At 58.3% G+C, this 12095-nt stretch overlaps 1 protein-coding gene across 12 annotated transcripts in view; it reads right to left on the reverse strand.

The window, feature by feature from the left end:
- Positions 1-502: 502 nt before the first annotated feature.
- The window catches only part of RGS3 (regulator of G protein signaling 3), a 220711-nt gene continuing 209118 nt past the window's right edge, over positions 503-12095 (reverse strand). For 10 of the 12 annotated variants that reach the window (XM_054007250.1, XM_054007252.1, XM_054007249.1 and 7 more), the window contains 5 exons: positions 10605-10678; positions 5263-5364; positions 4069-4130; positions 2438-2604; positions 503-1730 (listed from right to left, as the gene is read on the reverse strand). In XM_054007250.1, the coding sequence (XP_053863225.1) occupies positions 1545-1730; positions 2438-2604; positions 4069-4130; positions 5263-5364; positions 10605-10678 (591 nt within the window). In that variant the 3' untranslated portion in view covers positions 503-1544. Of the gene's footprint in view, positions 1731-2437; positions 2605-4068; positions 4131-5262; positions 5365-5628; positions 6340-8725; positions 9179-10604; positions 10679-12095 lie in introns of those variants that run through there. The other 2 variants (XM_054007261.1, XM_054007260.1) reach the window with 2 other exon arrangements.

Consider the following 12095-nt stretch of genomic DNA (forward strand, 5'->3'; position numbering starts at 1 on the left):
GATAATGAAAACACTCTAATCCCCTTGGGTGACTGGTCGTTTCCACTTCCTGGGTCTCAGGTCCTGGCCCTGTGCTGCAATGTTCGAGTTACAAACACTGCAGGGGAATAGTTTGGCTTTTAAAAAAAATCATGGAAACGGCCCTACTGCTCCTGAGGGTTGGAAGGAAAAGCTTGTCTTTTACAAAAGCTAAATCTGGAACCAGGTTAGGCCCTTTAGGCCACACCCAAGCAGAAGTGGATTGGAATCAGCCTGCAGTGTGAACTAATTTTTCACACCTATGGAAAAGATGCTGAGTCTTATGGAACAAGATTTTTTGCTGACTTTTCTTTAGGTGGAAACACGAGTCCTTCCTGGAGGAACTTCACGCTTGAGGAAACTCAGCCCTGCTGGCTTTGGAGCCATTGTTTGGGCAAAGAGAGCAGGCTCACCTGGGTTTGTGGTCCAATTCATATTACAGTGGCCAGCTGTTTAAAGAAACAACCCATGAAGAAAAGGCAGGTACAAGAAATTATATTCTCCTTTTATTTACACTATAACCATGACCTCAACATGTTTTTGTTAGCTGCAGAGATGCTTTGCGTTGTAAACTGGGCACTTAGACGCAAGACATCCTGTCCAGCTCCATCAGATCCGGCACTAAGCCACATTTCCCAGACCACGACATCGTCATCCAGAGCAGTGAGAGTGTCTGATTCACACAGCTGTTTATCTACACAATCAAACTCTCCGTTGTCACGGAACTATATATACACCCAGGCTCTCCCAGCGGCCTGCTGCTAGGAGCACAGAGTTTGTCAAATAAAACCCACCGAGTTCGAAAACGTTGTACACACTCTTAGAAGAGATGGCCGTCCATTCCACTGCGGGACTCCAAGCCGCGCAGAAATATTGCACTTGTAAATGAACAAAGGAAAGGATGCAAGGAGTTCCTATTACACAGCAATGCGTCCGCTACAGGAGGTCAATAAATAAACCGAGAGGCGTGTGGGGGGCATGGGGGAGGAACTGGCTCTTGCTGCTCGAGGGGTGCATGGTCACAGACAGACAAAGGAAGTGCCGTTCTGGCCCATGATCAGGGCCAAGTGCGAGTTCTGCAGGGCCAAGGGAGCACAGCAACGCCACGGAAAGGGGTTTGGTCCAGTTCAGTGTCTCTTGTTGAGGCAAGAAGCCGGTTCCCCCTCGCCCCAAAGCCTCACTGCCCACCGACTTATTACCCCCCAGAACAAAAGACAAAGCTCAGGCCAGTGCTTCACAGTAGTCTCGTGGGAGCTCCCCCCGAGCCACGGCAAAGGGCGTCGTACCGGTGAGATGGCAAGATCCTGAGGAACGGTACAGTGGAACAGTACCAGACTGCTCGGCTCTCCAGCCCCCTTGGCCTCTAGCTCGCTGCCTTGGCCTGTCCACGCGTCCGTTGGCTACAGAGCTATGGCTTCCATGGGTGTGAATCCCAGCAGAAAGGCAGGCTGCTCAGGGGAGACCGCCCCAGTCGAATTCATGTAAACATACAGCTCCCAGTCTGCCCCAGACAGAGTCCTTGGGATCTACAGTGGGGAGCTGGATTTCTTCTGGTTAATTATGTCTAAATACAACTCCGAGCGGAGGAAGCGGGGGTAAGAGTCCTTCTCCATGAGCCCATAGATCCGTTTCTGAGCGAGGTCGAAGCAGCTCCGGGTAATGGTCTGCAGGTTCTCTTTGGTGTGCTCCCGTGTGTAGGAGTCCAGGTTCACCTGCAGAGGAACAAGGGACAGTCCCCGTCAGCTGCGTCCCCATCTAGCCATGCACAGCAGACACCTGGCTCTCAATGGGGAGCCTTTCCAGCCTGGCCTACGCATCACTCAAGCTCCGTTCCAAAGGGCACCATCACCCACTTGGGAAGGGCTTCAGCGGGGGAGACCAGGCACAAACCAGGCATTGGATCTCTCCGAAACGGGAGCCATGGAGGGATCATTTCATGGGTGTCATTAGGGCACCTCCCAGCCACCAGCAGCACTTTACAGGGTGACAAGGTGATGCTAATAGGCCAGGCCCCCCCAGAGCTGACTCCAACACTGACATCAGGCCATGAATGTTTTTGGATGCTACCCTCTAGCCAGTGTGGGCGTCTATTGGCAAACTGAGGCTCCCTGGAATTCGAGCCCACCCTGAAGCCAGCCGCCAGCCTCAAACTGTACAAATGCCCATTTCCTACCCCCAGGGCCTCACGCCTGCCAAGGGGCCCTGGCCATTATCTCCAGAGCAGGCACCAACTGGCGCCTCTCCATTCCCCAGCACACAATCCCCCTCGACTGCATGGTCTCCTGTGCTCTCTGCCCTTCTGACAGCTGGCATCATGGGCCCCCCATGCACCAGGACCCCGAGCAACATGCTGTGCAGAATAGAGAGCTGGGAACCACCCCTCCCCAGGTGCAGCAGGCCGTGAGGCATGCCCCGTTACCTCTTTGCATGACTGGATAGCAATGTACTCAGCAAAGATCTTCTTGGCCTTGGATATCATCTTGGACTGGGATTTGATCTTCTTGTACTCCTCGCACGCAAGCCAGAACTCCAGGTTCTCCTCGCTGAACTCTGTCCGCAGGAAAGCCCGGAAGGCAGCCAGCCCATCTGTGGGGAGCAGAGACACGGCTCTACTGCCAGGCCCCAGCAGCCAGCCTCTGCCAGGCACCCTCAGAAAGCACAGCCCCCCTGGGATCCCACTGACACCCCCTCCTCGCAAACTCTTCCCTCTGCCCTGAGGGAAACAGATGCCTGGGGAGACATCCTCCATTCCAGTCCCTCCACCTCATGTCTACACTCGGAGCTGGAAATGCTATCACAGCCGGAGAGCTGGGGAAGGGCTGGGGGTCAGTTGTAATGTCTCCTGCCCCCCGCAAAGTCCTGCCAGGGACAGGAAGGCTGCGGCTGCAGCTGCTCTGATGTGAGAAGCTCACGGAGTGTCCCTGCACGGTGCCCTCACTAGCACACTGAGGCAAGCGCCTCATCTCAGTGTGGAGAACCGCAGACGGGTCTGGGCATCGGCCTGATCCGCTCCATGTCAACAAGGAGCTGGGCCACGCTGAATGGCCAGCTCTCAGCCAGTATCACAGCAACAAGCATCTCCTCTGAGCCCGGGGTCGGGGGGGGGACCTCTTTCCATCAGACAGTGCCTTCAGCTGGGAGGGCCCACCCCAGCACTGTGGGGCGGTGCAGTGTCTGTAGGTGTGTGTATGTGGAAATGCAGCCACCTCTGGGGTGGAATGCAGGGACCGTTATGTGGCCGTGACACCATTTTAGGACAGGAAATGGCAGAAGTTTGCATTCCTAGAGCACCTTCCATCCAAGCTTCTCAAAGTGCTTTTCACACCTTACTGACCTCCCCTCCCAACTCCGACAGGAGATGGAGAGATATCCCTGTCTCCCGTTCCGGAGGGGAACCTGAGACACAGAGTGGAGAGGAACAGGAGTACTTGTGGCACCTTAGAGACTAACAAATTTATTAGAGCATAAGCTTTCGTGGACTACAGACACGATGCATCCGAAGAAGTGGGCTGTAGTCCACGAAAGCTTATGCTCTAATAAATTTGTTAGTCTCTAAGGTGCCACAAGTTCTCCTGTTCTTCTTTTTGCGGATACAGACTAACACGGCTGCTACTCTGAAACCTGAGAGTGGAGAGGGACAGAGCTGGGCACAGATCACAGGACCCACAGACCCTGTCACTCCCAAACCATCCAGTAACACCCGTCTCCCCCAGCCTAGCTTCTGCACTGGGACACAGTCCGACCGGCCCGGGAAGGGAGGAGGTGGAATTTCTAGCACTGCCATTTCTCCAAAGAGGAAGAATCAAGTAACTACTCGGCTCATTTGGCTGGAATTGAAGTGCTGTCCCTCGAGAACACAGTGCCCTCCAGGGCCTGGCCTGCTCCCCAGCCCCACAGGGACCAGAGGGAAGGGGAGTGCCTCAGCCCCACGCGGAGCACTTGGCATGGGAGCCCCCAGAGGGAATCGCAATCTTGCTCTGCCAGCGGAGAGCTCAGGGCTGGCACGTCACCCCCCGAACCCGGGGAGGAGGGGAGGGAGCAAACACTTACATTTGTGCAGCAGCAGTTTCTCGAGAGATTCCCCCCACTTGAGAGCTTCCTCCGGGGTCGGCCTGCAATGGAAGGGGCCATTCGTTGGCAAGGCAAAGTCGTGCTCTTGGCTCCTGGGCTGCCCGCGTTGGCTGAACAGCAGCAGCTGCACTGACCCCCAGACATCACCACCCCCTCCCCAGCATGCAGAGACTCAGCATCGGCACCCCCCAGCCAGGCAGTCGCTCTGAGCAGGGGAGAGCTAAGCAGCCTCTCTCCACCCTGTCTCAGGCTCAGAGAATGGGCTCTGGCGAGGTGCTCTGCCAGCCCAGGGTGGGGCAGGAGAGAATCAGACACAAGTAGTGCTCTGCTGGCTAGTTGGGTCCTCCTGCGTGTCTGAGCATGTGCTGGTGCCCCAGACTGGGCTCAGGAGGGAGCTCAGTTCCTGGTGTTAGCTACCGCTGGACCAGCTCCCAGTCCCTCTGCACTGAGCTCGGGATAGCAGGGGCCAGCCCTCCAGAGCCAGGGCTTTGAGCACAGACAGCATCTCCTGGGGAGCCCTGCCATGAGTGAGCGGGGCAGGAGAGGGAGTTGTTCTCCGAGGGGCTACCCAGGGGGCGCTGTGCAGGGGGCACCTGTCCCTCCCGGCTCACAGATCTGCGTAATGCCCTAGCTGACAGGTGGGCAATAATCCGGCAGCTGTGCCGGAGCTTTCAGCTGAGCCCGGTGCCTTTCGGAAGCTGCGTGCTAGCTCAGCCACAGGTCATGGGGCTTGGAGCAGGATGCACTGGGGGAGGTTCTCCGGCCTCTGTGAGGCAGGAGGTCAGACCGGAGGGTCAGACTTGTCCACTGGGGCCTTAACATCTAGACCTTCTGGCTAGCCAAGGCAGCCTGCCCCCTGCTGCCATGGGCGGGGGACAGCAGCTGGCACCCACTCAGAGCACAAAAGTTTAAAATCCAGCCCTCTAGGTCAGGCTATGGCCTGGGACTTGGGGCAGTGGGGCTGTTCCTGCCCTCCTGGCTGGGTGCTGGGTGTCTTGGGGACACCTGGTCAGTGCGGCTGCTCCCATGGCAGTATTCTAACCCCCCTGTGGTGTGGAGGTGTCACAGTGCTGCGTGCAGGCACGCACACACACACGCGCACACACACCCTCACTCAGAGAGGGCCAGCAGAGCAGCTCTGGCAGCCCGGTGCCTCCCACCACCAGTACCTACTTGAGGGATTTCATTGCTTTGTCCAGCTTGCTGATGGGGTTGGCTCCTGGAGACTCGTTTCGCCGTCGAAATATCCCCAGTCGGTTCTTCATGTCTTTGGCCCTAGAGAGAAGAGCAGGTTTTAGTGCCCAGGGTGGTGAGGGCTGGGGACAGGGACCCAGAGCAGCGGCCCCATGTTCTCACTCAAGGCAGTTGTTTCTGGAGCCTGCTGCCAGAGGGTGGCTGACTGCTCAAGGACTTGAGCAAGTTTAGGGCACAGTGCGAGAGCTTCCCGCACGGCCCGGAGCAGGAGAGACGGAGCAGCCGGGGGCCAGCCTAACCAGGTGCAGCCCTCCCTTGCATGTCCCAGCGCACACCAACACCTACTCCTTCATGGTGTGCCGGCGCGGCAGGTTCCCGCTGCGTGGCCGGGGCATGCCCAGCAGCATGTCCGAGTGGAATTCCAGGGGCTGGGGCTTGGAGAGGTCTCGGAGGAAGGGCATGGCTGCCAGTCAGCCCTGCCTCGGGCAGTGCCCCCTCTCCAGGCAGCGAGCCCACGGAGGGACCCCGAGCCTGGAGTGCAGCTCCCCGGCTGGCAGCAGGTCGGCGAGCGACCGGCCTGGCCAGAGGCTGCAAGAGCTCTGCGCTGCGCTCTCGCCCGGGGCCAGCGAGCCAGGAAGTGGGAGGGACCAGGCCGGAGGAGCGGGGAGCGCTCCGCGGAGTGACTGAGTCAGGGCGGTGTCAGCGCCAGCTGCGCACAGCCCGGCACAGGGGCTGCAGCTGTTCCTGACAACTCCGCAGCCGGTTGCTGTGGCAACCAAAGGAAGGTGGGAAAGGCAGCCCTGCGGTAGGACAGTGGGGCTTTGCAAGAGCGGGGAAAGGCAGGCAGGGATTTACGAGGAGCTATTTATAGAGTGCAGGCATCCTCAGGAATGCCGGGGCACCAGAGGGCTGGCAAAGCACAGGGCCCTCACCCAGAACAGGCAGAGACAGCCATGCAGATGTGGCATTAGCCTCCAGCAAGAGCACCACAAGGGCTTTGGGGCAGCCAAGATCTGTGTGAAAGGGTCTGAGCTTGTTGCCCTTACTCAGACATCGACTTGCCTGAGTTACACAAGTCCTCAGGGCAGCCAGGGGCTTGGCTCACCGTGGTGCTGGGTAGATCACAGGGAGGGACATGGGGAGTCGGTGGAGAACTGCTGGACTTGGCTAGGGAAAACAGCTAACCCTCCCAGCTGTTCACTCCATGTGCAATGTGATTTATTTGGGGTTGGTCCTGCTTTGAGGTCTCTTCCAACCCTGAGAGTCTCTGATTCTATGCAACCTCCCCACGGGAGAGAGACAGGGAAAGCCCCAGAGCTGTGCATGGGCCACAGGGGTTTACATACACTCTGCCCTGGGAAGGCCAGAGAGGACTTTGGCAGCCATTTATACAAACCACTGATTGGTAGTTTCTAAACTAAGGCCAAGGCCGCCTTGAGTTGAACAGGCTTTAGCCAACTACTGCTGGGCTGTCCGGTTAAAGCTGACAGGCCCATGCAGCCATGCTGGGGAGGGCATGGAGTGGGAAGCACTAGCCCAGGGTAGGGGGTGATCTCCAGGCCCAGCACCAGCACGGCCCGGTCATGTGGCACACTGCGCGGCCCAGGGTGTGGGTCTGATTTGCAGGGTGGCTCAGGGAGGGGATTGTTGCACCGAAGCAAAGGCCGTCTCTGCCAGTGGAGGAGATCCAGGCCCTTGTGACACTTTCCCCACCCATCTCTCTGCCACCTGCCTGCCCTCAGGACAAGGCACAAGCTAGGTCTTTGTCCCATGCAGATAACAAAAGGCAAGTAACCGAGCAGCCGGAGCCAGGGCTGTGTGTTCTGTCCAAGGGCTCTGCACAGCGCCCATCGGCACCGTATTTCCTGAGCTGTCCTAGACACACTCCCTCTTCCCAGAGTCTCCCAAGCCCTGACTATGGTGCAGGCGTCTAGCTGTGCAGATGGCAGCTTGGGGAGTCCCCAGTGGGTCAGCACAGGACAGTAGCCACTAAGCAGCAGCACATCTGCCCAGTCACTGCAGAGAGTGGCTAGGCAATGGCAGAGAGAATCCAATGCTCAGGGGACCATGGCTCAGAATAGCCTGGTGGGGACCTGGCCACCACCCAAACCACAGGCTCTCCAGCCCAGGACAGGGGCTCGGAGAAGAGACTCTCCTGGAAAATGGGTCTCTTGTCTGAATGACAGGTGGCTTAGCGCTCAGCCCTACAGGGAGCTGCGCACTCGGGCCCCAATCAGCCAAACACGTATGTACATACTTGGCTTTAAGCTCCTGTGATGTCCATTAACTTCAAAGGGCCTCGTCAGACACCTAAAGTTAGGCGCGTGTTTAAATACTTTGCAGGATAGAGGTTAGAGTGCTCAGCGCCTTGCTGAATGGAGCTCGCAGTGGCCAAGGCTGGGCAGTGACTCAGGCGCTTGCCAAGTATCAGTCAGAAAGCAACGTGGGAAAACAGGGTCTAAACAAGGAATCTAGCCCTCAAATGCCATCTGTCTCCTATTACAGCACTCCCAGGAATGCTAATGCCTGAGTGCCGTTTTCCAAGAGAGAGCCACACAACCCTACACATCTCAAACCCACAATTGTAGCCATGTTCTTAACTTAGTAACTCAGTGGTTATTCCTCTGCAAAATCATCCCCTGCCGTTTGCATTGGCAGTGTTCTTGAGAAGGTTACAAGCACTCTGGTATTTACAAGCACACATACAGAGACCATGTGAACATAACCATGCACAAATACCTACATATCAGCATAGTGCAAATCTCTGGCTATAAACAGCTCTGTATTCTTCTGCCTGAGACTAAGCAGTTCGAGACAGCTCCAGGTGACTTTTCTATCGAGCACATGCAAAGAAACAACACCTGATGAGATTCCACATTTACTAACTGCAAGAGACAACTGTCCTTTGTTTTCCTTGCACATAACTGCAAACACACAACAGAAACAGCCCTCACCATCACCAAGGCTGCATCAGCTGGAGAAATCCACAGAACTGAGCTGCCGGGTCCCCAGTGGATTATTCGCCTTATGGAACATAGCAGCAAAAGTGACAGCTTGTAAGAAAACTCTTTTCTCTTTGATTTTGGGGCTAGCAACTCTTTTCAAAACCACAAGGACCTAGAAGCAGTCATGCCCCAGATAGTCTGGTTTAGGACAGTCTCGCAAGTCTGAAAGTGAAGTTCTACCATTCATTGAAGAAAAAGAGAGAGGGTCAGAGATTCTCATTGCCTGGGCATCTCTCAGCTCCTCACAGCAGCCCTACACCCCATCTCTCAGTGCCCGTGCAGTGCAGCCACCCACTGCATGCCAGCCTGCCTGGCACTGCTGCAATGCCACCTCCAGCACCCGCACACACACAAAGACCACAGCAAACAGCATCACGTCAATTCCTCTGCCCTCCTGGGCTCTGGGCCACCACCCACAACTGGGGAAGAAATCCTACCTTTCCAGGTACTTTTCTGAAAAGTCCACCATGGTGTGGTACATTGGGAGGCGTCTGTGGGCGAGCAATGGCTAGAGGTGTGCCCTGGGCTGGGGAAGAGAGCAGAGTGCCAGCTCTCAGCGGCCGGCACCAGAAATACTCCACATGGACTGACTGCAAACGAGCTAGTCAACCAATAGCAGGGCAGCACAGCGCTGAGACGCTCCACAGTGAATCTGCCGCTGTCCCAAGGTGAGGAACAGAGGCCCGGCTCTGCAGCTGCCCTTGAGACTCGTCTAAAATGGGAAGCTTCACTAGTCTGAATCCTCGTCTTCCTTCCCAGCCTCACTCATTTGAGCTGGCCTCTCCCAGCCTGTGCAAAGCGGTGGGGCAAGGTCCTGTTGCTCTGCCCGCAGAGCGGGGAGCATGAAAAGCGGATTGTGAAGGACTGGCTTTAAATTCAACTGTCAGGAGGAAATAATCAAAAATGCAAAAACCTGAACCCTTCCACTGCAGTGCCTGCTTCCCCACCCCACGTGGCAACATTGCCCCCTAGTGGCACTCCCATGTACTGCTACATTTAAACCACACCGCACAATAACAACTAGCCAAGTCCCCATGGTGGAAGCCTGCAGGGGAGGAAGGAGTGTCCAGTGGCTGTTGATGCTTCCCTACCTCCGGGGGCCCTGCGAAGAGATGGGCACCCCTGGGATAAGAGCACTGCCCACTGAAGTGACCCCTTATGGCTGCGTCAGTCACCCAATGTACACACATCCGGTAACCAGGCAGATAACTTCCCCACCTGTGGCTGTTTACACGGTAGCTTTCCATCCACACCACACGTGGCACTAATACCTCCCCCCTCACCCCCCAGGTTTCTGTGGCTGCCCCAAGTGATGGTTAAGGAGGACAGAGCCCATTTGCCAGGCCTGTTATAGTGTGCATCTGGTCACACCTTTGCTTTTCAAATGCAAGGCAGTTTTCCCAAAACAAACCTGTAACGGTGATGATCATAAGTGCATCCTAGGCTTCTTTTCCCACAGCACTGTCTGCACATGTAAGAACTAGAGCCGCAACCAATGTTTCTGTGCAAGGGTCCACACTCAGGGCACACTGGTGTGACGGGTAACACTTACAGCTCAGCTTGCAGCATGGCTGCAAACCTGAAAAGGTAGGTGTGTGGGTGGGGGGAGGGGGACGGGTTTGGGTTTCAGCTCTAGACCAGCCTGGTTAGCTTCCCTCGCTGGCCTGCCTCATTCTTCTGCCTTCATTGCTGGGAGTCCTTAGCAGTTCTTACAGGCCTGGGTCCTCCCTGGGATATTAGCAGCAGCAGCTGCAAGCTTCCTTGTCCTCTCCCTGCATGGGGCCAGCAGGAAGGGGGCCCCAGCTCAAGTTTCACTCACTCTAAATGTCCTTTTTCTGACCTCTGCTTCCCTGCCGCCCAGGGAATCCTGTGTTCCACCGGCCCCAGCAGCAAGAGGGCCTATGAGAAACCCACCAAGAAAGAAACGAGCCCCTAACATCTCCCATCCCTACCCTAGCTGTTTGCTACTGGCCCTGCACACTGCCTCCAGTATGCACTCCCACACACTCCCTGGGGGAGGTCCAGTTTCCTTCAAGGATAGTCAGCCTTTAGCTACGAATCTAAAGAGAGATCTTACTGCGTTCTGTCCCAACCACTCCCTTCCCACCGTGTTACTGAGGGCAAGGAAGCGATGGTCATACAGCCGCAGAGCTCTGTCCGGCCCACCAGTGCCCCAGCCCAGACAGAGCACAGTCTCATTATTTCAAACACAGACAGATCACAGCGTAAGACCTGAGTGGCATCCTGGGGGCAGTGCAGCCACCCACGCAGCACAGGTGGGACAACGCTCTGACCCTGACTTCGTGTGCCACTTACAAGTTTTTGCTCCTTTTCTTGCAGGAGGCCTCGTCCCCATCCTCACAGCTGCACTCGTTGTCTGTTCCGCTGAGCTGCAGGGGGAAATACAAAAACACTGTCTACATCATGGTGCCAGTGTGTGTCCTGCGCCCCCAAGGGGCACCGGGTGCCTCCCGCTCCCACTGGCAAGGCTTTTGGGGCCTGTGGTCCAGGGGCTGGAGGCTCCTCTAGCCAGGCAGGGGGAAGGAGCCTTTGCCAGCAGAGACGTTGTGAGCATGGGGAGGCGAGCATGAGTTCTGTGCAGATCCCTGGCCCGCCCCAAAGACTGTTGAGCCAAGGGCCGGCTCCTCGGACTGGGGCGCAGGTCAAACACACAGTGCAGGCGGCCTGGGGCAACGGCTGTCCCAGGCACAGTGAGAGGGTCCCCACCAGCTCCAGCATCCTCCGGGGTGGTGCAAAGCACAGCGCGCAGCTCATCTGGTCACGCTCTCAGGGTCAAGCCTGGCCCAGGTCCGGCGAGCTTCATCCCTACTCAGCGCCACAGGCCTCTCCACCATGCTGGGAAGGGGCTGCCCTTGAGCGACGCTGGCTGGCAGGGAGCGCCCAGAGGGTGGAGGTGGTGCAGGGCTCGGGATACCAGCCCCTCTGCCCCCCTGATTGGTCTGGGGGGGGGAGGAGGGCAACCATGCAGCAAAGAATGGCCGCAGCCCCTGCCAGCCACTGGAGGGACAACACAGCAGAGAGTCCCCCACTCCCCCCTGCCCCACCAGTCGCTGCCCCCTTATGCCCCAACAGGCCTCCTGACACCACCACCCCCAACAGGCCTCTGCCCCACCCCCACACCACAACAGGCCTCCTGACACCCCCACACCACAACAGGCCTCTGCCCCACCCCCGCACCACAAAAGGCCTCCTGACACCCACCCCCGCACCACAACAGGCCTCCTGACACCCCCACCACAACAGTAGGGTTACCATACGTCCGGATTTTCCCGGACATGTCCGGCTTTTGGGGGCTCAAATCCCCGTCCGGGGGGAAATCCCCAAAAGCCGGGCATGTCCGGGAAAATCGGGAGGGAGGGCTGGGCCGGGGTCGCGGTGCCGGGCGCGCGGTGCCGGGCCGGGGTCCAGGGGCGCAGTGCCGGGCCGGGAGCCGGGCCGGGAGCCGGGCCGGAGCCGCGGGGTCGGGCCGCCGAGGGGGTGCGCGGGGCCGGGGGGTCGAGCCGGGCCGCCGGGGGGGTGCGCTGGGCCGCCGGGCCGGGGCCGCGGGGGTGCGCTGGGCCGGGAGCCGGGGGGGTGCACTGGGCCGGGAGGTCGGGCCGGGAGCCGGGCCGCTGGGGGGGTGCGCTGGGCCGCGGGGCCGGGAGCCGGGGGGGGTGCGTTGGGCCGCGGGGCCGGGAGCCGGGGGGTCGGGCCGGGAGCCGGGCCGCCGGGGGGGTGCGCTGGGCCGCGGGGTCGGGCCGCCGGGGGGGTGCGCTGGGCCGCGGGGCCGGGAGCTGGGGGGTCGGG

The sequence above is a fragment of the Malaclemys terrapin genome, chromosome 17, assembly GCF_027887155.1.
Source record: "Malaclemys terrapin pileata isolate rMalTer1 chromosome 17, rMalTer1.hap1, whole genome shotgun sequence".
Classification (NCBI taxonomy): Eukaryota; Metazoa; Chordata; order Testudines; family Emydidae; genus Malaclemys; species Malaclemys terrapin.